At 49.3% G+C, this 25,625-nt stretch overlaps 1 protein-coding gene across 1 annotated transcript in view; it reads left to right on the top strand.

Annotated features, from left to right (window-relative positions):
* The window catches only part of TG (thyroglobulin), a 238,090-nt gene that overhangs the window by 112,315 nt on the left and 100,150 nt on the right, over positions 1–25,625 (top strand). Inside the window, exons 36-41 of the mRNA XM_070476976.1 lie at positions 571–705; positions 5,009–5,173; positions 11,685–11,904; positions 13,467–13,560; positions 16,053–16,212; positions 23,488–23,690. Coding sequence (XP_070333077.1) covers positions 571–705; positions 5,009–5,173; positions 11,685–11,904; positions 13,467–13,560; positions 16,053–16,212; positions 23,488–23,690 — 977 coding nt within the window. The remainder of the gene's footprint in view (positions 1–570; positions 706–5,008; positions 5,174–11,684; positions 11,905–13,466; positions 13,561–16,052; positions 16,213–23,487; positions 23,691–25,625) is intronic.

Raw genomic sequence — 25,625 nt, 5'->3', positions numbered from 1 at the left:
ATTATCATGGGCGCTGGCATTATTCTGATTTTTGCATTATAACAACCGTGTGTGTGTGTTGGTCACTCAGTCGTGTCTGATTCTTTGTGACCCCATGGACTGTAGCTCTCCAGGCTCCTCCTTCCTTGGGATTCTCCAGGCAAGTATACTGGAGTGGGTTGCCATTGCCTTCTCCAGGGACTTTTCCCTACCCAGGATCAAACCCAGGTTTCCGGCATTGGCAGGTGGATTCTTTACCATCTGAGCTACCAGCGAAGCCCATAACAACTGTACTATGATGTTTTTCTTATCCTTTCACATTCTCTCCCATTCTCCTGTAAGCTGCTCAGTAGAAATGCCCACGCATTTGTTGATTTGTTTGTTTTTTTTTTTTAACCTCTGTATTCCCAGGCTTGAGCACATAGAAATTTAGAGTTTGGCTCATAGAAATCATTGAAAAATTGTTGTAGAATGGAGAGATGGGTAAAGAAGTAGGGTCACACGAGAATGGAGACCCCCGGAGGAAGCCCTGGGCGCCCTCTGGGAGCATCATGTGACACCCCACTGATGGTCCCCTTCTTTCCCTACCAGTTGCTCTGGACTCATGGCAGTCCCTGGCCCTGTCTTCAGCAATCGTTGATCCATCCATCAGGAACTTTGACGTTGCCCACATCAGCACCGCTGCCATGGGGAACTTCTCTGCGGCCCGAGACCGCTGCTTGTGGGGTAAGGGGAGTGTCCACCCTCTAGGTAGGGGGTGGATTGGGACGAGGGTCCTCTCACACAAGTGCTGCTGAAGATTCTGATCTCATAAACACATAGGAGACCCCAAGATCACCTGGGTGGGGTGCCTGGCCAGAAGGATGTCACCTGGGGGAGGAACCCTGGCTGGGCTCTCCTCTGTAGTCTCCTCATCCTCCTGCAGAGTTGACCCATGGCCAGGGTCTCCAAGAGGCTAAGCCAGCCAGAAAATGAGCAACACCGAATCAGGTTAGAGGAAGGATCTAGGAGGTTAGTCTGAGACTCAGGAGATGGGTGGAGGCTGTGATGGCTGTCCTCAGATGACAGGTGGGTAGTCATGACAGTGAAGAAAGATTGTTCTGGCCAAGTTCATGGGGCAAAGGGAAGACCTGTGTTGTGGTTGTTCTGTTGCTCAATCACATCTGACTCCGTGGCCTCATGAGCTGCAGCATGCCAGGCTTCCCTGACTGTCACTATCTACCAGAGTTTGCTCAAACTCATGTCCATTGAGTCAGTGATGCCATCCAACCATCTCATCCTCTGCCTCCCCCTTCTCCTACTGCCCTCAACATTTTTCAATGCAATACAGAGAACTTTCTAATAGGCAAAGCTGTCCACAGATGCCTACTTCCTTTAGAGGGTTTTGGTCACTGGTATGTAAACAAAAGCTAGGTGACAACTTGATCAGAAGGTTCTACAAAGACTTTACTTTATGAAAGAGGTCAAGATTAGATAACATTTGTGAAAGTGAAAGTCGCTCAGTCGTGTCCGACTCTTTGCGACCCCATGGACCTTACAGTCCATGGAATTCTCTAGGCCAGAATACTGGAGCGGGTAGTCTTTCCCTTCTCCAAGGGATCTTCCCAACCCAGGGATCAAACCCAGTTCTCCTGCATTGCAGGCAGATTCTTTACCAGCTGAGCCACAAGGGAAGCCCATTTATGCTTCTGCAATAATGAGGTTCCATGGATCTACTCCTCTACAAGGTTAGATAACAACATGCCCAAATTACAGACGGGGCTGCCACGTACAGTTGTACAGGTTGTACACCGTACAACTCTGCATGGTGCCACAGCACAGAGATTAGGCTATGAATAAGGGCTTTAGGCAATCCCTGGCTTGCTCAATTGAATGAAATGTCATTATTTTCAGGGCTGTTCTTAGGACTAAATATCCTAATGCCATGAATCATTTAAACTGTCTAGGGCAGGACCTGGTTTACATGGGAAAGGACATAACCCTTGATGGAACATGATGAGTGTGATGAGGCAGGAGGCAGAGGGAGATGAGGCTGAAGAGGAAGGCATGGGGTAGAACATGAAGAGCCTTGTCTTGTATGACTTAATCCTGAGGCCAGTGGGGAGCCATGAAGGTGCTCTAAACAGAAAAATGACAAGAGCACGTTTGTGAATAAATAACCAAAGAAAACCCTGACTGCTGTGTGGAAAATAGATTGATGGGAGAGTTGAGTCCCCCACCACCACTGTTTTATTCCAAGATTCTAGCCCTGTGCCAGGTGCTAAAATGAAGGAGTGAGTGTTTGCATGTATGTATGCAAGGATAATTGGATAGATGAATGGATGATGCACAAGTGGATGTATAGATTCATGAAGTGTGATTGGATGAACGATGGCTGGTTGGCTTATGCTCTTAAAAACTTGACTTTGGGCTGACCCTGAAGGAAAGTGAGGAGACTGCAGACGAGTGCTCACCCATGTCTGCTCTCCCAGACGGATTTCTTCCTGCCAGGCACCTCAGGTTGTCTTGGGACAAATGGAAGAGTGGGTAGATGGATGATACACAGATTCACGGGTGTATAATTGCATGAATGAATGAATGGATGATGTTTGGATAGATGGGAGGATGTATGCATGGATTCATGGATGTATGGTTAGATGGCAGGATGGACGGATGAATTCATGGATCACAACTGGATGGATGGATCAGTTCAGTTCAGTTCACTTGCTCAGTCGTGTCTGACTCTTTGCGACCCCATGAATCACAGCATGTCAGGCCTCCCTGTCCATCACCAACTCCCGGAGTTTACTCAAATTCAAGTCCATCAAGTCGGTGATGCCATCCAGCCATCTCATCTGTCATCCCCTTCTCCTCCTGCTCCCAATCCCACCCAGCATCAGGGTCTTTTCAAATGAGTCAAATCTTCGCATGAGGTGGGCCAAAGTATTGGAGTTTCAGCTTCAGCATCAGTCCTTCCAATGAACACCCAGGACTGATCTCCTTTAGGATGGACTGGTTGGATCTCCTTGCAGTCCAAGGGACTCTCATGAGTCTCCTCCAACACCACAGTTCAAAAGCATCAATTCTTTGGCATTCAGCTTTCTTCACAGTCCAACTCTCACATCCATACATGACCACTAGTAAAACCGTAACCTTGACTAGATGGACCTTTGTTGGCAAAGTGATGTCTCTGCTTTTTAATATGCTATCTAGGTTGGTCATAACTTTCCTTCCAAGGAGTAAGCATCTTTTAATTTCATGGCTGCAATCACCATCTGCAGTGATTTTAGAGCCCCAAAAAATAAAGTCTGACAATGTTTCCACTGTCTCCCCATCTATTTCCCATGAAATGATGGGACCAGATGCCATGATCTTAGTTTTCTGAATGTTGAGCTTTAAGCCAACTTTTTCACTCTCCTCTTTCACTTTCAAGAGGCTTTTTTGTTCTTCTTCACTTTCTGCCATAAGGGTGGTGTCATCTGCGTATCTGAGGTTATTGATATTTCTCCTAGCAATCTGAATTCCAGCTTGTGCTTCTTCCAGCCCAGTGTTTCTCATGATGTACTCTGCACATAAGTTAAATAAGCAGGGTGACAATATACAGCCTTGATGTATTCCTTTTCCTATTTGGAACCAGTCTGTTCTGTGTCCAGTTCTAACTGTTGCTTCCTGACCTGCATACAGACTTCTCAAGAGGCAGGTCAGGTGGTCTGGTATTCCTATCTCTTTCAGAATTTTCCACAGTTTATTGTGATCCACACAGTCAAAGGCTTTGGCATAGCCAATAAAGCAGAAATAGATGTTTTTCTGGAACTCTCTTGCTTTTTCAATGATCCAGCAGATGTTAGCAATTTGATCTCTGGTTCCTCTGCCTTTTCTAAAACCAGCTTTAACATATGGAAGTTCATGGTTCACGTATTGCTGAAGCCTGGCTTGGAGAATTTTGAGCATTACTTTACTAGCGTGTGAGATGAGTGCAATTGTGCAGTAGTTTGAGCATTCTTTGGCATTGCCTTTCTTTGGGATTGGAAGGAAAACTGACCTTTTCCAGTCCTGTGGCCACTGCTGAGTTTTCCAAATTTGCTGGCATATTGAGTGCAGCACTTTCACAGCATCATCTTTCAGGATTTGAAATAGCTCAATTGGAATTCCATCACCTCCACTAGCTTTGTTCGTAGTGATGCTTTCTAAGGCCCACTTGACTTCACACTCCAGGATGTCTGGCTCTAGGTGAGTGATCACACCGTCATGATTATCTGGGTTGTAAAGATCTTTTTTGTACAGTTCTTCTGTGTATTCTTGCCACCTCTTCTTAATATCTTCTGCTTCTGTTAGGTCCATACCATTTCAGTCCTTTATTGAACCCATCTTTGCATGAAATGTCCCCTTGGTATCTCTAATTTTCTTGAAGAGATCTCTAGTCTTTCCCATTCTGTTGTTTTCCTCTATTTCTTTACATTGATCGCTGAGGAAGGTTTTCTTATCTCCCCTTGCTATTCTTTGGAACTCTGCATTCAAGTGGGAATATCTTTCCTTTTCTCCTTTGCTTTTCACTTCTCTTCTTTTCATAGCTGTTTGTAAGGCCTCCTCAGACAACCATTTTGCCGTTTTGCATTTCTTTTCCGTGGGGATGGTCTTGATCCCTGTTTCCTGTACAATGTTATGAACCTCCATCCATAGTTCATCAGGCACTCTATCAGATTTAGTCCCTTAAATCTATTTCTCACTTCCACTGTATAGTCATAAAGGATTTGATTTAGGTCATACCTGAATGGTCTAGTGCTTTTCCCTACTTTCTTCAATTTAAGTCTGAATTTGGCAATAAGGAGTTCATGATCTGAGCCACAGTCAGCTCCCAGTCATGGATTTATGAATGTATGGTTAGATGGTAAGATAGGTGGTTGGATAGATGAATGGATGAATTGGATGGGTTCATGGATGCATGACTGGATGGATGGATTAATGGATGCGTGGATTCATGAATATGTTTTTGAATACTTGACTGAGATGATCTCTCAGGCTCAATCCCCACCCTTCTCCTCCTCCGCAGAGTGTTCCCGTCACCAGGACTGCCTTGTGACCACTCTGCAGACCCAACCTGGAGCTGTGAGGTGTGTGTTCTATGCTGATACCCAGAGCTGCACACATAGCCTGCAGGTCCAGAACTGCCGACTTCTGCTCCACGAAGAGGCCACCTACATCTACTGGAAGCTGAGTGAGTTCCAGCCTGTGTCTTTGCAGACATTCCCAAGGCTGGGAGGGACTGTCCAAGCATGTGGTGACTCATGGGCGGTGGCTTTTGAGGTTCTTAAGGAAAAGTCAGTCATAGTTATCTTAGGCTATGTGGCACTTACATGGGATGAACTGAAGGAAGACAAAAAAGCCTACTTCTGACCTAGAACTCTTCACTGTCTGTATTCATAACTTCAAGTTATAGAAGCCATTTTGGCCTTTGAGTTTCTGCATAAAATAATTCACTAGGCCACTTTTTAGTACTGTTTCAGGGTTTATAAAGTTGTTTCACATACCTTATCTTGTTGGATCCTCATGTTATCCTGTGAGATATCAAGATAAAGGATTGATCCCCATCTTAGAGACCAGGAGACTCTGGTCCAGAGAAGTTAGGTTACTTCTCTGATTTCACACAGCTAGTGATGATAGAACAGGGACTTGGAGCCAGCTCTCCTATCTCTAGAGGCAATCCTGTCCCACAAAGCCGCATTGCCTAGTGACCACATCACCATCACCGAAGAGTGTGGTTGCTCCTGGCTGGGTTTAGTTTAGAAACATCCAGTAACATGTTATCATGTGTCAGCCCTTGTGTTGGGTGCTAGGGATGCAGGGGTAAAGCAGGCAAGGAGCAAGCAGCATATAATTACAGCCTAAAGTGAAATAATATGAGCTATAGACCAGGAGACATGGGAGCTGAGGCCCTGGGGGACACCCCCTCACGACTAGACATGCTTATGGGATGGAATGAATAACTTTTTAGAAATGTTGGCTGAATCTGCCACCTTATCTTCAAGAGCAGATGTTTGTTATCTCTCTCTGTAAAGAGTCAGATAATAAATATTTTAGGCTTCACAGCTACAAGTCTCTGTTACAGCTACTCAACTCTGCTATTGAAGCAGGAAAGTGGCCACAGACAATAATAGATCCATGGGCATGGCTGTGTATCAATAAAATTTTATTTATAAAACTAGGTAGCAGTGGGATTTGGCCCCACCTTGTCCTCAAGTATTAATGGTGCTTCAGGCCTGTCTTGATCCAGGGATGTCCTCCCTGCCCCTTTCCTCCACCTCAGTGTTTAGATCAGGAGAAGGTCCTACAAGAGCTTTGATTCCTATAATAAGGCCCTAATCTTAAGGCTTGCCTTCTATTCAGTTCAGTTCAGTTCAGTTCAGTCACTCAGTCATGTCCAACTTTTGTGACCCCATGGACTGCAGCAAGCCAGGCTTCCCTGTCCTTCACCAACTCCTGGAGGTTGTTCAAACTCATGTCCATCGAGTTGGTGATGCCATCCAACCATCTCATCCTCTGTCGTCCCCTTCTTCTCCTGCCTTCAATCTTTCCCAGCATCAGGGTCTTTTCCAATGAGTCAGTTCTTTGCATCAGGTGGTCAAAGTATTGGAGCTTCAGTTTCAGCATCAGTCCTTCCAATGAATATTCAGGACTGATTTCCTTTAGGTTGGACTGGTTTGATCTCCTTGCAGTCCAAGGGACTCTCAGGATGCTTATATCATTTAGTCGAGTTAAATAGATTTCATCCATAGTGTAGCCAATCTGCATGGTAGTCCTGCTGAGAAATGCCTTCACTTTGAGGCTTGAGTTCTGTAAAACAAATTAGACTGCTTCTCTGTGTGTCTCAAATTCAGCATGAAATGCTCACTCTCCAGCAGAAGACACATGCCACATATTTATTTGTACCTAAAGTACATATAGAGCTACAAACAGTTTTCTTAATCCAAATAGTCACAGAGCCTAAATATATGGGTATTCTAGAAAGACTCTCCACTTCTGCAAAAGATTTCAAAAGGAAGAAATGCACAGCAGATATTTTTCCCATGTTGGATCTCATTCCGTCTGGGATACATTGGGCAGCCTCTGGAGGGAGGCTTAAATACCAGTGTCTGTGGGAAAGCAGGCTTGCATTCCCTCGAAATTCTTTAGCTTTTATATTTTCTGTCTCTGCTCCCTGCTTGAGATGATGCCACGTTCATGAAATGTGGCTGTTTCCTGCAGAGCAAAAGAGCTGACCTTGGGAGTTTTCCCTGCCTTAGCATCCACGGTTGGTCCTGAATGCTGGCCAGAGAGCCTGTGATTTGCAATTGAAACAGGAAATCTTGTGAGAAGGAAGGAACTGTGGGGGTGAGAGCAGGTATGATTTGCGATCGAGGCCAGATTATAAAGCGGCACGTATTTCTTTCCATCCCAAGTTTCCATTTTGGGTTATAACTCACACGCCAGTGTGTGAACAACCAAGTTTTCACTCACTCTTTCCTCCTTTTCTCTCTACCTTTTGTCCTTCCTTTTTCATTCTTTCTTTCACCCCTCCATTCCTTCCCTCCTTCCTTCTATCTCTTCCTCCTTCCTTTCTTCCTTCCCTCTCCCCATTCATTCATTCATGTGTTGGTCTCCTCTCTCGCACCAGGCACTGAGCTTGGGACATTATGGGGATCGTGTTATTTATTCCTGATGTCTTTGTGTTGTAGGGACAGCTACTGCTCCTTTCTGGGCGATGGGAAAATCAAGAGTCAGAAGAACTATGAGATATTTCTCAAGTAGCTGGTCCCTCACACAAACACAGGTCTGCTCGACCCTTCATTGCTTCCTCCTCACCACGTGGGCCCTCAGTGGCCTGGAGGTCATGAACGCACATCACCAGGGGGTCTCAGCCCCGACACCACTGACATCTGGGACTGGATGACTGGATGACCTGTCGTCTCTATTGTAGGTTGTTTAATAGCATCTCTGGCCTCCATCCTGTGAGATACCAGGAGCTCAGACCTCTCCTCAATCCTTCTGACAACCCCAGAATATCTCCAGACATTGTCAAATGTTTCCTGGGGTCAAAACCACCTCCAGTTGAGCCACTGCATATTACCAAACTCTTGAGGAATGGATAAACTTCCGACTGTCTGTCTGTCTGCCTCCTCTCCCACATTTATGTTCATCATAAATGTGTATTTTAAACAGACAGAGCTTCAGACCAAGCTGCAAAGCTTTCTCTCTCTATCGGCCCACAGTGAATGGGAGCAAAGGAAACATACCTGTGGGAAATAAATAAGAGAGACTGCGTGCGTGCATGCACACACACACACACACACACACACACCCTGAATCTCTTCACCAACGTTGGTTTCCTCCGGGTGAGGCCCTAAGACCTGTGGGAACCAGACACAGGCCTGTCTTAAGCCTCTGAAAGTGGCATTTGGCACTGAGCCTGAGCTGATACTCATCTCACACACTAGTAAAGTAATGCTCAAAATTCTCCAAGCCAGGCTTCAACAGTACGTGAATCGTGAACTTCCAGATGTTCAAGTTGGATTTAGAAAAGGCAGAAACACCAGAAATCAAATTACCAACATCCATTGGGTCATTGAAAAAGCAAGAAAGTTCCGGAAAAACATCTACTCCGCTTTATTGACTATGCCAAAGCCTTTCACTGTGTGAATCACAACAAACTCTGGAAAATTCTTGAAGAGATGGGAATACCAGACCACCTGACCTGCCTCTTGAGAAGTCTGTATGGAGGTCAACTAGTAACAGTTAGAACTGGACATGGAACAACAGAATGGTTCCAAATTGGGAAAGGAGTACATCAAGACTGTATATTGTCACCCTGCTTATTTAACTTATATGCAGAGTACATCATGAAAAACGCTGGGCTGGATGAAGCACAAGCTGGAATCAAGATTGCTGGGAGAAATATCAATAACCTCAGATATGCAGATGACACCACCCTTATGCAGAAAGCAAAGAAGAACTAAAGAGCCTCTTGATGAAAGTGAAAGATGAGAGTGAAAAAGCTGGTTTAAAACTCAACATTCAGAAAACTAAGATCATGGAATCTGGTCCCATCACTTCATGGCAAATAGATGGGGAAACAGTGGAAAGAGTTACAGACTTTATTTTTTGGGGCTCCAAAAGCACTGCAGATGGTGACTGTAGCCATGAAATTAAAAGACGCTTGATCCTTGGAAGAAAAGTTATGACCAACCTAGATAGCATATTAAAAAGCAGAGACATTACTTTGCTAACAAAGGTCCATCTAGTCAACGCTATGGTTTTTCCAGTAGTCATGCATGGATGTGAGAGTTGGACTATAAAGAAAGCTGAGTGCCAAAGAATTGATGCTTTTGAATTGTGGTGTTAGAGAAGACTCTTGAGAGTCCCTTGGACTGCAAGGAGATCCAACCAGTTCATCCTAAAGGAAATCAGTCCTGAATATTCATTGGAAGGACTGACGTTGAAGCTGAAACTCCAATCCTTTGGCCACCTGATTCGAATAACTGACTCATCTGAAAGACCCTGATGCTGGGAAAGATTGAGGGTGGGAGGAGAAGGGGACGACAGAGGATGAGATGGTTGGATGGCATCACTGACTCGATGGACATGAGTTTTGAGTAAACTCTGGGAGTTGGTGATGGACAGGAAAGCGTGGCTTGCTGCAGTCCATGGGGTTGCAAAGAGTCAGACGCGACTGAACTGAACTGAGCTGATAAAAGTCTATTGACTCAATGAAAGAGTGTGAGGGGATACAGCAGAGGAGCTAAGATAAGGCTAGGGAGGCTGATGAGTGTCTGGAGATCGGCACTGCCAGGAGCCACTGCGGGAGGCCTGGGGAGCACGGGCGGGGTGGCTGGCTGCCGCAGCCTGACCTGAAGGACCAGGCACAAAGGGAGGACAGGTGCCACAGGCTAGGCCCGGCTCTTGACCCTGTGTGAACCTCTGACCCTGTGGTCAGAGCTGGGGCTCAGAAAAGCACAGCTTTGAATCCTACCTCAGCACCTTGACATCCTGACAGCTAGCCACCCTCGGCCCCTAAACCCACTTCCTCACCAGTGAAATGTACTTACCGGGTCTGCAGTGCCTCAGCAATAGTTCTAAAATCCAAACAGTCTTAAAGTCAGAAAAAAATTTTTTGTAAGTTTTTGGCAAACTTGTTTGGGGTCAAAATCTGACCCAAAGTTGACTGAAGAAATGATATCGGGTATTCATCCCTCTTAGGAGGACCAGCCCATACATTTCCTCCCAGAAGTAAGTGGCATGTCTAATGATGGGGCTCAAGTCCAGACTCCCCTGGAAGATTGGACCTTGCATGGTTCTTTTTAAAATACAAGTAATCCAGAATTGTGATGACATCTGGTCCCAGGGGGCTGCATCAGGGTTTGTGGGCCTGGGTGAGCTCTCCTGGAAGAACTTGAGATGACAAGAACTGAGGGAAGGATTACTCAGTGCCTGGGGAAGATCAGGTGTCTTTGTCAGGTTTCTTTTTTCTTTTCTCACATTAGACACTAACTTGACTAGACTTATCACAATAAACTGTGGAAAATTCTGAAAGAGATGGGAATACCAAACCACCTGACCTGCCTCTTGAGAAGTCTGTATGCAGGTCAGGAAGCAATAGTTAGAACTGGACATGGAACAACAGATTGGTTCCAAATAGGAAATGGAGTACATCAAGACTGTATATTGTCTCCCTGCTTATTTAACTTATATGCAGAGTACATCATGAGAAACACTGGGCTGGAAGAAGCACAAGCTTGAATTCAGATTGCTGGGAGAAATATCAATAACCTCAGATATGCAGATGACACCACCCTTATGCAGAAAGTGAAGAAGAACTAAAAAGCCTCTTGATGAAAGTGAAAGAAGAGAGTGAAAAAGTTGGTTTAAAGCTCAACATTCAGAAAACTAAGATCATGGCATCTGGTCCCATCACTTCATGGGAAATTGATGGGGAGACAGTGGGAACAGTGTCAGACTATTTTTTTTGGGCTCCAAAATCACTGCAGATGGTGATTGCAGCCATGAAATTAAAAGGCATTCCTTAGAAGGAAAGTTATGACCAACCTAGATAGCACATTAAAAAGCAAAGACATTACTTTGCCAGCAAAGGTCCATCTAGTCAAGGCTATGGCTTTTCCAGTGGTCATGTACGGATGTGAGAGTTGGACTGTGAGGAAAGCTGAATGCCAAAAAATTGATGCTTTTGATCTATGGTGTTGGAGAAGACTCTTGAGAGTCCCTTGGACTGCGAGGAGATCCAACCAGCCTATCCTAAAGGATCTCAGTCCTGGGTGTTCATTGGAAGGACTGATGCTGAAGCTGAAACTCCATTTGGCCACCTCATGCCAAGAATTGACTCATTGGAAAAGACCCTGATACTGGGAGGGATTGGGGGCAGGAGGAGAAGGGGACAACAGAGGATGAGATGGTTTGATGGCATCACCGACTCAATGGACATGGGTTTGAGTAAACTCTGGGAGTTGGTGATGGACAGGGAGGCCTGGCATGATGCGATTCATAGGGTCGCAAAGAGTCGGACACGACTGAGCTGAACTGACTAGACTTAAGTTATTGGAGCCTGAATGAATAACTTTTTTTTTTTTTTTGAAGTGCAGAAAGCAGTGTTTGGGCTTTTTGATTTGTTTCTTAAAGCATATCTGGAATATCCCTGAATAGAGCATGTGCTGTGCTCTCTCTTCCTTCCCCCGCCCCAGACATCCCTCTGCCCGGCTTTGGGACATCTCCACCTTCAGTGCCCATCGCCACCCACGGCCAGCTGCTGGGCAGGTCGCAGGCCATTCAAGTGGGCACTTCGTGGAAGCCAGTGGACCAGTTCCTGGGAGTTCCCTATGCCGCCCCGCCCCTGGGGGAGAAACGCTTCCGGGCCCCGGAGCACTTGAACTGGACTGGGTCCTGGGAAGCCACCAAGCCACGGTAAGGATGGAGTGGAATACATTTGGGGGGGTGTCCAGAGAAGCCTTCTGCCATTCTAAGCCTTCAAAGTAAGAGTTGATAGCAGAGCAGTGCATTCGAATTTGAGCCGTGCATTGGGGGTACATTAGCTAAGATGAAGTTGAGTGCTCTTACATGTAAACCCCCATTTGTCGGTGAATTCACATTGTCTTGGTGCTGTCTCCTTTGGTGATGAGGCGCTCGTGGGCTCTGCTCCATGCAGTAATGCGGGGACCCAGGCTGGCATGTCTTCTTTAGCACAGACCTTCCAAGGTTCCTTCTGGGAACCTTCCATGACTTCGCATCCAGGAAAGAGAGGCTATTAGCACAGAGGAGATTTCCTTGGGCCATGCCCATGGGCCACGCCCACGTGCCCCAGCATGGCAGTGGCCTGAACTCAACCTCCCGGCTACAGCTGACCTCAGTGGGGCTGAGAAATAAGCAGAGAAGGAAATGCATAGGAGTTTACAATAATAATAATAATAATAAATAATAATGTAAAAGGTCTTTTCATTCCCCCAATAGACATGATATGAAGAGGAGTTTTCAAAAATGGGAAAGAAATGGAATATCCTATTTTCCTTCCTCTGCTTTTCAATTTTGCCCATTCCCTCCTGTGCATGTACCGCAGTAGATAGTTAACAAACGGGATACGATTTTGTTATTTTTCTGATGAAAGCATGTTCAGAGTATCTGTGGAAGGAGCACCCACGCCGTCCTCTCTCATCCCATGGCCTTTCCCTCTGCACAGGCATCAGCAGCTCTGTCCGAGGAGGCAGCCACATGCTCCCTGTCCATCACTGCCCATGGCCAGTTGTGGGCAACTCACCACCTCAGGACCAGACAGAGGGATGAGCAGGAGGCTCTGGGATATTCCAGGCGAGCGACAGGAAGACTTAAGCTAGGACAGTGGCAGAAGGATGCAGAAAGCCATGAAAGAGTCACCACTGGGAGACAAAAGAAACAAATAAGCACTCATTAGAGAACTTCACTGAGTTAGGATCCACCCATTTGACAGATGAGGGAACTGAGGCTTTTGAGTGATGAGCAGCGAGAGCTTGGTCCATCAGAGCCCAGTGCCAACCAGGCTTGGACAGATAACCATCATGCCTGCCTCAGGAGTGTCCCAGATATGCATCTCAGCTCTTATGCCAGGAGATGTTTCCACTGGCACACTTGGACTCTGTAGTGATGGAGAAAGCAGGCCGAGGCCCTTCATCCCAGTGGGTCTGCGCACTGGAGCCTGCAGGACCCCAGGGCCCAGGTGAACCCGTGTTCCTCTGTTCTATCTGGGTCGGCAGCTTATTCAGGGGACGCTCCTCAGGCCCATGGTAGGGAGGTGGTCATCCTGCTCTTTCCAGCATTTACTCACCAATCCCATTAACCAGTTCCTGAAGCTGCCTAATTGTTGGTGGGCTGCTGGGCCTTCAGAATGGGGCAGTAGGCTCTGCTTCTGCTGCTGCTGCTGGGCATGCAGGAAGGCTGGCGTGTGTCCCTTTAATTGTTTTTCCTGCAAGTCACACACCGTCCTTCTGTATCTGCAGGGCCAGGTGCTGGCAGCCAGGCGTCAGGACGCCCACACCTCCAGGGGTTAGCGAAGATTGCCTGTATCTCAACGTGTTTGTCCCGCAGAATGTGGTGAGTGTGGCCGTCCTGGCTGTGGTTGCCGTGAAAGCTGCCCTGTTGGCAATCCCCAATCCCCTCACTGCCAGCATGGTCCGCCCTCTGCTCTGTGCTCTCCTGGTTGGTTCCTGGCTCCCTGAGGCCTGAGTGGCTGAGCGCCAGCCTGGTTCCTCCAGGGCCTCCCCTCGTCTGCACAGGAGCATGGTGCTTCGTTATCCGGGTCCAGTTCTCTAAGAGATATTCATAAAGCGCCAGTGACGGGAGGGTCTGTTCTCCCTAGGCTGCAGCTCTGAACAAAACAAGGTTGCTGTCCTCAAGGGGGCTTCCATTACAGCAGGAGGAGCAGAAATAAGCGGTTCAGTTCAGTCACTCAGTCGTGTCCAGCTCTCTGCAACCCCATGGACTGCACCACGCCAGGCTTCCCTGTCCGTCACCCACTCCCAGAGCGTGCTCAAACTCATGTCTATCGAGTCAGTGATGACATCCAACCATCTCATCCTCTGTCGTCCCCTTCTCCTCTTACCTTCAATCTTTCCCAGCATCAGGGTCAAAAATAGATAAGCAGATAAATATTGGACAACTGTGGGACTAATAGGATTGTGATACAGGAGGGAGGAGACAGTGACAGACGTGTCTGGAGGGGAGGCTGAGAGCCACGCCAGTGGATGAGGGCTGGTGGTGCGGGGTTTCCTGGAGGGCCATGGGCTGGGGAAGTGTGGAGCCAGGTCAAATTAATCTGTAAATGAGGAAACCAGGAGTTGTCCTTGGAGAGACCCTTGGAGAGGCCCCTTGGGGATGTTTCTTTTCATGTGGTCTCTCACTCGAGGCAGTTCTAGAGGGTGGGTAAAATTCAGGAAGTGGCCCCGGCTCTGATTATTATTGTTGTTCAGTCGCTAAGTTGTGTCTAACTCTGTGACCCCATGGACTGCAGCACACCAGGCTTCCCTGTCCTTCATGTCCATTGTGTCAGTGATGCCATCCAACCTTCTCATCCTCTGTCGTCCCCTTCTCCTCCTGCCTTCGATCTTTCTCAGCATCAGGATCTTTTCCAATGAGTCGGCTCTTCATATCAGGTGGCCAAAGTATTGGAGCTTCAGCTTCAGTCTTTCCAGTGAATATTCAGGGTTGACTCTGGTTAGTCCCTGTTTTGAAGCCTGTATCTTCCTAAGTAGCATCTAGGATCCTGATGTTGAGTTGAGTTTCCTGTCTGGGGGGAAGGGTCAGAACTCATGAGAGAAAACAGAACTGATGAGCCTTAGGAAACGTGAGTCGTGTTGGCAGATCCCACAGTGCATGTGATACGCCTCCACTTCCTGGTCCCTGAGCCACCAGCAGCCAGAGGCAGAGCACTTTGGAGATTTGAGCACAGCAAGCTGCTGAGTGAGATTTGGAACAAGGGCATCTGGACATGGAGGTTCCTCTGGGATGCATTAATAGAAGCATAGAGCCTAGAGTGAAGGAAGTGATGGTGATGCCCAGTGCTGGCCGGATCATGCTGGGGATGTTGAATTAAGTTCTGGCTCCAAACCAGCCTGCCACTTACCACTGCCTCCCTGGCCTGGAGAAGGCCACTCATATTCTATGTGTCCCAGTTTCCCCCAAAAGTAGGAAGAGAAATAGCATCAGCTCATGAAGTTCTTATGAGAATGGAATAAAACAAGGCATAGATACTAATTAACCAATGAACAGGTGATAAGAGAGACATTGGAAATGGCAAAGAGTGGGACAGAGACCACACCTAAAGGCTGGAGGAGACCATCACTTGGGCAGTGTAGGAGCTGGGCAGTGTTGAACACACTGGAAAGAGGGGCCAGCCGAGGGACACCTCTGGAGGTCTGTGCCCGTCATTGGCTGAACACCTCACAGCATCCTCCCTTCTGATCCTCCTCACGCCTCTGAGAGGTGTCATTCCCACTGGATAGTGAGAAGCCCAAGGCTCAGAGAGGTCGGGTGACTTGCCTAAGGTCACTCAGCTAGTGAGTTATTACTGTAGATTTGGTCAGTCGGGTCCCAGAGTTCACAGCTAGGCCCAGTGAGTGGTGATTGGTGAGCATACACTTATGCCGTAATGTGAGCAAGAAGTTGACAACAGTACTTCACAGTTGATCTACGAAGCCACTGGTCTTCACACTGACTCTCGGAGGAAATGATAGGTGTGTTTATTTCTATCTTCTCCCCCCTTTCCCACTTTAGAGGTGTAGAAACTGAGGCTAGGAGCATCTTCGTGGCTCTTACTAAGAAAGCACAGTTGGGCTGAGCAGAGACTTGATCCCCATCTCCTGACTTCAAATCCAGAACCCCTTCCACCTCGGGGAGTTTCCAGTCAACAGTAGCTTTGCCGTTCTTGGGGTGCCCCGTCTCGTCTGCCTGGCCTTCGGATAGGTGTGTTGACACACCCAGGGCTGTGTGTCGGCCCAGTCTGGCACCTACATGGCAAAGGTGCCCTTCCCAGGCTCTGGAGGGGGAGGTGGCCGCCTGCAGCCCCCACATTTCTGCGCTCCCTGCAGGCCCCCAACGCATCGGTTCTGGTGTTCTTCCACAACGCTGCGGAGGGCAAGGGCAGTGGGGACCGGCTGGCAGTGGACGGCTCCTTCCTGGCTGCTGTCGGCAACCTCATCGTGGTCACGGCCAGCTATCGCACGGGCATCTTTGGCTTCCTGAGTTCCGGTGAGCTGCTGGGGTTGGTGGGGACCGCTGACTCCCTGAGCCGAGTGTGTTGTTTGTGTGCGTTTAGTCCTTTCTTCCTAAAACCTCATCCCTTCCAGGCCCCCGGCCCTCTTCCAGCCCACTAAGTGGGCAGTGGCACAGCCAGTACCTTCACGAGACGCTCCAGCCATGCTGATGCCCGTAGGTCACAGTTGCCACTGATGAAACTCACCACGTGTCTGAAGCCATTCCAAGTACCTTAACGTGTCTTGTCTTGTGATATTAATACCTCTGTGTGTGTGTTTCTGCATATTGAGACCCCAGAGGGCCAGACCCTTGCTCAGGCTCACATGGTCAGGGAAGGCAGAGCCAGGATTCACCACCAGGGTCCACCTGCCCTGGAGACACTAAGGGATGGATCAGAGCTCTGGGACCCTCAGAGAGGCATTTACTAGAGTAAGGGCTGCATAGACAATGATTTCAATCATCACTGTCAGTTTCTGGCCTGTCTCCCATGCAGTCACAGACTCCCTTTATCCCTCAGGTTACACCCTCCACCTTCCCCACCAGCCTGCAGGGCAGAATTGAGGCTCGGACCAATCCCAGCATCACCCACCCATGTCTTTTCCTTCATCTCCACCCCAACCCCACTCCCATGAACCCCACCCCACCTCTGGTGGTAGGGCAGTAGTTTGTTAGGCAGCTGTGGTGGAGGGTGGATGTCTTGGTCTGGGAATCCAGAGCCAAGTGTTATCCGTGTGACCTTGGACACAACCCTCCCTTTCTCCAAGCCTCAGTTTTCTCCTCTGTAAAATGGGAGTAATTTTAACCCAACTTCCAAAGTCATTGGGAGACTCACGCGAGGTGTGAAGCGGCTCCAGAGGCTGTGATGGGCTTTGCGTGTCCTCAAGGACAGCACCAAGCATCATCTCTGTTCGCCAGGGATCTCACTTAAGACCTGGGGTGTCTTGCATGGTGGATATGGCTGGGCGATTGGGAGGTAACCTGGCCAGAACCACGGCTCCTCTAGAACGTGGGTGAGCGAGGCAGGCATCCAGCATGAGCAGAACTCCGGGGGCACTGGGGGATAGGGCTGGGTGGACCATGTGGCTAGAGGCCCTGAGTGTCATAACGAAGATTTTAGGTTTGCACAGCAATCATGAAACAGGCAACAAGGTAAGGCAACGTGTGACTGGTGCCGATGAGGGGAGTGTGGCTGATGAACCGATTTCAGGCTTTCCTTCGGGGAGGCAGCGGCAGTGCTAGAGCACTGAGCACTCCTGCTGGATTTTCTTTCCTTTTTTCAAAAACACGACTGATGACTCTGTTAAGTCAGGAGCTCCTTTCACTAAAGAGACCAGAAGCGAGCCTGTGGGACCCACTTGGGTGGGGCTTTCCACAGACCTGGCTGACTCTGGCTCAGAGCTTTTCCAGACAGAAGAGAATTTCCATATGCTACCCGTCGGTGAGGGGGCGGGCTTATGATTTCATGGGCTGTAATCTATGGAGAATTCCGTGGGCTTCTGGGAAGGCGGGCCCATTTCTGGGAGCAGTGTCGGGGAGGCAGAGAACACCCACCCCTTCTCACTCCTGGCTTGCAACACTGCCTGTTCCTCTGCTTAAAGCAACGCTGTCAGCAAGAGAGAAAGAGAGGGATGCTCACCCAGCCCCTGTGTCTCTCCCAGACGTCTTTCCCAGATGACGTCATATCGGTCTCCAGGCACCTCCATGAGGCCGGCACAGTGTGGCCATTTCAGAGGAGAGCTCGGGGCTCAGAGCGGTCGGGGGACTTTCTGCCTCACTTCTGAGTGTGTGTGTTCTGTCGCTCAGCTGTGTCCCAATCTCTGTAGCCCTAAGGACTGTAGCCAGCCAGGCTCCTCTATCCATAGGATTCTCCAGAATCCTATGAAGAATACTGGGAGTCTGTTGCCATTTTCTACTCCAAGGGATCTTCTCGACCTCAGGGGTCAAATCCACATCTTTAGCATCGACTGCATTGGCAGGTGGATACTTTACGAGCTCCCTTTGGCTCTTGGTGGCTCAGAGGGTAAAGAATATGCCTAGAACGCAGGAGACCCGGGTTCAGTCCCTCCGCTCTCATCCATTCCAGGCTGCTTGCCTCTCATGAGATCAAGGGTGTGAAGGCAAACATCTGGAAGCTTGCTGGCACCTCGCAGGGGCTCCCAACAGTTAACACTGCTTCCCTTTCCCTGGTAGGGCCTCCGTAAGGGAGGGCTGTCTGTAGCCATGTCCGGGCCCTGCATCTGGCCAGCAGCAGCCCTGGCAGTTACTGAGTCATGCCAAGTTGCCACTTCATGTACTTTATCTCGTGTGATGAATGTACGCAGCATCTGCTGTTGTAGCTCAGAGTAAAGATAATCCCCTGAGAGCTCCAGACTCCAGAGGCACATTAAGAAAGAGATGGAAACAGAAAGTGATGTCAGCTCTGCGGCTGACTAGACAAACTCGTGTTCTCTGAGAGCAAAGCCCAGACTCAACAGCACTTAGAAGGAGCACGGTTCCTGGTGAAGAGCAGGTGGGAAGGCAGTGAAGGGGTCCCCAGCCTGGATCTCACTGGCAGGACAGACCCCGCCAGCGTGGGGCACAGTGATTACCCTCTTCTCTTTGGCAAAACAATGCAGTGAGGGGACCTGGGGCCAGTGGCCTGCAGGGTCAGAGGAGCGGGTGGGTCATGGTCTGTAGGCCTCCTGAAGGGTGTGCGAACAGGAAGTGTGCTGTGGCCTGGGGGCCAGACGGAAGGCCAGGCGCCGTAATGTGCCCAGCACCCCATCATCCTGGGGGCACTCAGAGCGTCCCCTTAGTCCCTCCCCTCTGAGGGGTCTGCTCCCCTTTGAGACCAGAACAGGCCCGGAGTCCTGCTCCATCACAGGTGCAACTTCTGTTGCTGAAGACAAGGCAGGCCCCACAAAGGGCATCTGTGAGATAATAGCTGAACCTAAACCTGTCCTATTTTATTTAAGAAAAGACAAGCAACTCCTAGAGTGCTTTATACCAGGTTCTGCATGATTCTGTTCCTTTTAGAATTCTTAACAAATTCAATCATCATAACAACCTGTTGAGGTTGGTACTATTATTATCCCATTTTACAGATGGAGAAAGTCAAGTCACATTAAGTAACTCATCCAGGGCCCCACAGAGCTTGTAGGGGATGGAGTGAGACCGGTGCCTGACTGGTCTGGCTCCATAACCCACCTGCAAAGCCAGTGCACCACGATCCCTTTTATTGATGGCCATCAATAAGAACTGGGGGAGGAACTGCTGTGAGCCCAGCTGAGGAGCTTTAGAAAGATAACTGAATAAATAATCAAATAAACAAGAGCCAATTAGACCACGAGGAGGCATCTGAATGTTGGCTGATGTGTTCTGACCAGAGAGTGGGTAGAACAGAGCTGGAGGATTGGTTCGGGGTGGGGTGAGGCAGTTGGAGAGGCGCATCATCATGTTTGCCCAGAGATCTTCCACTTACATCCTGGGCTCCCTCCTGGACGGTGCGTGCCTGGCCAGCAGAGAGCAGCCCTGTCCAGTTTCATGCCCCCAGCAGCACTGCTTGCTGCATGTTCTGGCAGGGCTGAGTCAGGTGAGACCAGAGCTCAGCCCTGAAGATGAAGAGAATGGAGCTCAGCCAAGACCAGAGTGTAGGGTGATGAGCACAGGCAATGAGCAGACCCCGATGCCTGGACTAGGATGGGTGTTGGAAAGTGAGGGGAACCCAGACTGCTCAGACGGGCTGAAGTTAATCTTGCTGCTACTGCTTAGTCGCTTCAGTTGTGTCTGACTTTTTGAGATCCACCCCGCCATGGACTTGTAGCCCACCAGGCTCCTCTGTCCATAGAATTCTCCAGGCAAGAATACTGGAGTGGGTTGCCAGACCCTCCTCCAGGGGATCTTCCCAACCCAGGGATCGAACCCGGGTCTCCTGCATTGTAGGCAGATTCTTTACCAGCTGAGCCACCAGAGAAACCTAAAGTTAATCTTAGAGGGGAGGAGAAGCCAGGAAGAAGTTAGACTTGATGCAGCGAGAATGAAGGTGTTATGAAGGCTTCAGAGCAGAGAAAGTTCCATAAAAAGAGTACCTAAAATTTTTAATGAAAATAACAGAGTGCCTTGCACACCATAGATTTTTTTTTTTTTTACAAATGTTTGCTGAATTGGGTTGAATGTTAGGACAAAAGGTACTGAGTGTGTGTTAGATTGAAGTGCCGATTCTATCTCAGTTTTGCTTCTAGGGAACTTCCCTGCAGCCCAGTGGTTAAGACTTCGCCTTCCAGTGCAGGGAGTGGGGGTTCATTCCCTGATCAGGAAGCTAAGATCCCACAGACCTTGTGGCCAGGAAACCAAAACATAAAACAGAAACAATATTGTGACAAATTCCATAAAGACTTTGGTCCACATTTAAAAAAAAAAGAAAGAAAATTTACTTCTTGCAACTAAACAAGTTCTTTCCCTTTGTAGTCTCAGGTTCCACTAGGGAGTAAAAGGGCTGAGCTAGACCTTCTCAGATGAGCTAGTTGGCGGCTCCCCGTGCACGCGTCCTGGAGGCTGTCTGCCCTGAGGGCTGAGACCTTGTCTGTCTTGCTCTCTGCACTACTCAGCAGAGTGCTGGCATAAGGAGAAGCCCAGGTCAGACTTGCTTCCTGAGAGAAGCCTCATCTCTGACTTCCTAGGGGTCTGTAGGCCCCAGAATGTCAGCGTTGTCCGTGGGAAGCTGCTCCTTGGGGGCCTGGGAGTCAGGGACAGCGCCATGCCTCCACGCTGCCCCTGGAAATGCAGGCCGTGGGCGTCACTTCCCAGACTGGGTCTTGTTCAGCCGCTGCCCAGCCTTTCTGCCCTCCCTGAGACCTTGGAAACAAACAGAATGTGTCTGCAATCCAGAAAAGCCCACAGAGAAGGGTGCCAATGGCTTCACTAAACCCAGAACATGAAATGCGTTTGAAGAAATTCTGAGCGTCTCCCCAGCTGGAGGAGTAATTCGAACCATTATGTCCACCGAGCTGGTGTTCTCGTCAGCCCTTGGTGAACAGCAGGCTGGGGAAGCAGGAGGCAAGGCCTTGCTACTTTTCTATCTGTGGAAATGGGTTTTTGTTGATAGTTTCTCACTTGATACTGAATCGTGTTCATCATAAGTGTAGTCATTTCATTCACTAACATTTCATAAGGACCCACTGCATGCCACTGGTTTTAGTGGAAGGTGGGGTCTAGCAGGGAACCCCATGCTGACAGCTACTCTGAAAGGGGACTCTCACTTCCCCCGAGGCTGCCTGTGAATTGACAGTGTAGCTCAGACTCAGAGCATGACTTGGTCAGAGGTCGGAGCTAGGGCAGGTCAAGGGCAGAGGGAGGGTTCTGGGTGGAGGAAGTCATGTGCCGAGCCCAGGGTGGGGGAGGGGAGGGCTGCGGTGTTTGAGCATCTGATGGGGAGCTGGGTGGCTGCAGCATAGGACGGGGTGAGGGGGGCGGAGACAAAGAGAGATGTGCCCCAGAGATGGACGACCTGGTCCTGGGGGGCTTGGAATACATGAGAAGAATTGAAACGGTGCCCTAAGGACTGTGAGATGAGATGGGAGACTTTACAGAGGATGGGGCAGGGGGTGTGTGTGTACATTGATGTGTGTGTATGTTGGTGAGTGTGTTTGTGTGCGTACATTGGTGTGCGTGTACGTTGTTGTGTGTATGAGTCCATTGGGGTGTGTGTGTATATTGTTGTGTGTGTGTGTGTCCATTGGGGTGTGTGTGTACATTGGTGTGTGTACACTGGTGTGTGTACATTAGTATATGTGTGTGCACTGGTGTATGTATACATTGTGTGTGTGTATATGTTGGGGGTGTGTGTGTATACATTGTGTTGTGTGTGTGTATACATTGGGAGTGTGAGTGTGTACACGGGGGGTGTGTGTGTGTCTAAGAGAGAGATAATCAAATTGTAATTTAGACGATCACCCTGGATGCACACAGAGAACTCGGGCAGGAGGAGAGTGCGGATGTGGGAGGCCAGTGAACAATTCTAGGAGAGACAGGGCAGAGATCAGTGGGGAGAGCACTCACCACACCAGGGGAGGGGGGAGGAGGGGATGCAGCTGAAACAAGAGTCCGGGAAGACCCAGGAGGTTGTGCAGGAGAGGAGTGGGTGGGTGTGGCTGGGTTTGAGGGAGAAGGTAAGAAACAGGAGAAGCTACTGGCAGGGCGCTCAGGAGACTTGGAATCGATTCCCTTTGGGACTGAATGGACCTGAGGTGCCTGTGAGTCAGCTTCCTGGAGGAATGTGAGGGACCTGGGCCTGGAGAGTGCTCTAGGCAGCAATGTCATCCTGAGAGTCAGCCTCACGTAGTTGGTGTTGAAGCCAAGGGTCTGCCAGAGAAGAGGGGTGAGCCTCGGCTTGGACCAGGACAGGCCTGGTGCTTCAGGGTCCTTAGTGGTGTAGACTAAGGAGGGTCCATTCAATTCAGAGATGGCCATGGGGCCTGGGCATAGAGCGTTCCACATGCCAAGGAGAAGAGTGTTCTGGCTGTAGGTTTTCTTGTGTCTGAATCATTCCATTTTTAAAAAAGTGTTGAGCTTTCAGTAAATATTTACTGGGGACTTCCCTGGTGGTCCAGTGGTTAAAACTTTGCCTTCCAATGCAGGAAATGTAGGTTCTATCCCTCATCAGGGAGTTAGCATGCCTTGCAGCCAAGAAGTCAAAATATACAATAGAAACAATATTGCAAAAAATTCAATAAAGACTTTAAATATGGTCTTCATCAAAAAAAAATCTAAAAATAAATACAAAATATTTCCTGAATTATATGGAAAAAAAAAAAGATCATCTCTACTGAGTGCTGCTGAAGGTCATGGAAGGTGGTGGGAAGGGGTGAGACTGATGGCCCCAGGCTGGCCTAGCCTTCGTCCGGGGGAAGAGACCCCGAGAGTCAGGGGCAGTCAGGGAGGATCCCAGGCAGGAAGCTCAGCTCCTTTTCCCTGGATGTGCCAAGCAGGGGCTCTGAACACACACTGCCTCTCATCTGAGCAGCCACCCCCTCTAGGACGGGGAAGCCTTAGTCCACAGATGTGGAGGGATGTGTCCAGGTCTCCTACTTGGCAAAGGCTGATGGGAGAATCCCAGTTGGATGGGCCTGATTCCAGAACCCAGGCTCTCCCACCGTATTGAGAAGCCACAGTCCTGACCTGGGTGGATGGGAGTCTAGGTCCCCTACAGGCACCATGTGCCTGACTGGCTGCATCCAGGGTGCAGGATTAACCCTGCAGTGTGCAAGGTTAAAGGCTTTCCTCTTTCTTAAGGGTCCAACGAGCTGAGCGGCAACTGGGGGCTGCTGGACCAGGTGGTGGCTCTGACCTGGGTGCAGACCCACATCCGAGCGTTTGGCGGGGACCCTCGGCGCGTGACCCTGGCAGCAGACCGTGGCGGAGCCGACGTGGCCAGCATCCACCTTGTAACCACCAGAGCCGCCAACTCCAGACTCTTCCGGAGAGCTGTGCTGATGGTGAGCTGCCCACTCTGTCTTCAGTCTTGCTGAAGGCGGTCCTTCCTTCCCCCACCTGGCTTCGATTGCTTGGATTTCCTTTATCCTTTGTTATGAATGGGTGTCCCACCCATGGCCATCTTTCTATGCATACATGAGCCAGGATGTTACTGGCTACTCATAGCTAAAGTACTGATTATGTAGACAGGGTAGTGTTAGTGATAATGATGATAATGGTGATGAAGGTGGTGAAAATGATGATGATGGTGATATGATAATGATAGGGATGGAATAATTATGATGGAGGAAACCACCTGTTGACTGCAGCATAATCTCTGTTGGTTGTTCTGATTAGCTTCTAATTTTATTGAATGTCCAACTGGTGCCAGGTACTATGCTCATTGCTGGAAATGCCTTACTGCATGATATGTGCCCTAGCTTTCAGGAAGCTTGTAGTTTACTTGAGAGAGAGGGGACAGACACTTAACGCAGCTGTTTAGAAGAGAGTCTTATGGCAGCTCAGAGAGAAGCCCCCGGCCAAGCTCCGGGAGGAGGGAGTGCCCTGGGAGAGGGCCTGTGCACGCTGATGCTGCAGGCTGTATTGACACGCAACCAGAGTCCTGGCATCAAGGGCTCCTTACTGGGATCTGCCCATCATGCAATGCGGCTGGAGAGCAGGGTCTGCCTGGACTGTGGAGTGGAGGCTGGGAGGCAGAGAATAGCCAGACTGTGCTGAGCACCTTGGGTTTTATCCTGAGTGCATGTGAGCCATTGGTGGCTTTTGTTTGTTTGCTGACTTGGTTTCCCATCTTAACCATTACCAACCATACCATTCACTGGCATTAAGTACATTCACAACGTTGTGTGACCATCAGTATTAATCATCAGCAGCACCTTTTCATCATTCCAAACAGAGACTCTGCACCTATTAAGCACTATCTTCCCATTCTCCTTTCCTCCCTGCCCCTGGTAACCTCTATGCCACTTCCTGTCTCTGTGAATTTGCCCACTCTAATATGAATTTATCTCATGTTGATGGAATCCTATGAGATCTGTCCTTTTGTAACTGGCTTATTTCACTTAGCATAACGTCCTCAGGGTTCATCCATGTTGCAGCATGCATCAGAATTTCATTTATTTTTTAGGCTGAGTGATATTGCGCTGTGTGTGTGCACCATGCTTTGTTGACCCATTCCTCTGCTGATTGACATGTGGGGTGCTTCCCCCTTTTGGCTACTGGCAATAGTGCTACTATGAACACTCCTCCCACTGAAGGGTCAGACTTCTAGAGCTTGGTGGAGGATGCATGTAAGGGGCAGTGCTGGAGGAAAAGAAAGCAATGAGGAGACTGTTAAGTGGCACAGAGGAAAGAGCAATGGAGAACCGTCAGGGCTAGTGTCAGGGACCACCTGGCGATTCTAAGGCCATCGAACCACACGCAGCTCTGTCCAGGCTTCCTGGGATCCAAACCCATGACTACGAGGAGGGTAGAGAAGTGTCAGTGCAGAGGGCACAGTTGAGGCCGGATGGGCATCGTCTCCGCCCTGAAAGGGAGCAGTGCCTCCTGCCGCTTTCTCTCTCTCCTGCAGCCACGGAGCCGTCCGGTGCATTGAGAAGTCTGTGCTCTACTCAGCCTCTTCCAGGTGGTTTCCTCTGCCCGAAATGCTTTTCTCCCATCGTCCTCTTTCCTGACCTCCTCGTCTTTCAGGGACTCCTTCCAGACTTTCCAGCCTCGGATCGGACCCCCTTCCTGAGGCCGCTGCCACCTGTAAATCTCATCCAGCCTTTCTCCCGCTTCCCCACCAGTGCAGAATCACTCTTCCTGCCGCGTGTGTCTCTCCCGCAGACTGTCAACTCCAGGCCAGCAGGGGCCAGCAGTGCCCGGCTCTCCAGAGAGTCCGGGGCACCCAACGCTGCTGTGTTCTGGTCGGTGCTCCGTGATTAACACACAGCCAG

This window comes from Odocoileus virginianus, chromosome 15 (assembly GCF_023699985.2).
Source record: "Odocoileus virginianus isolate 20LAN1187 ecotype Illinois chromosome 15, Ovbor_1.2, whole genome shotgun sequence".
Classification (NCBI taxonomy): domain Eukaryota; kingdom Metazoa; phylum Chordata; class Mammalia; order Artiodactyla; family Cervidae; genus Odocoileus; species Odocoileus virginianus.
This window is presented reverse-complemented; position numbering and strand designations above follow the sequence as displayed.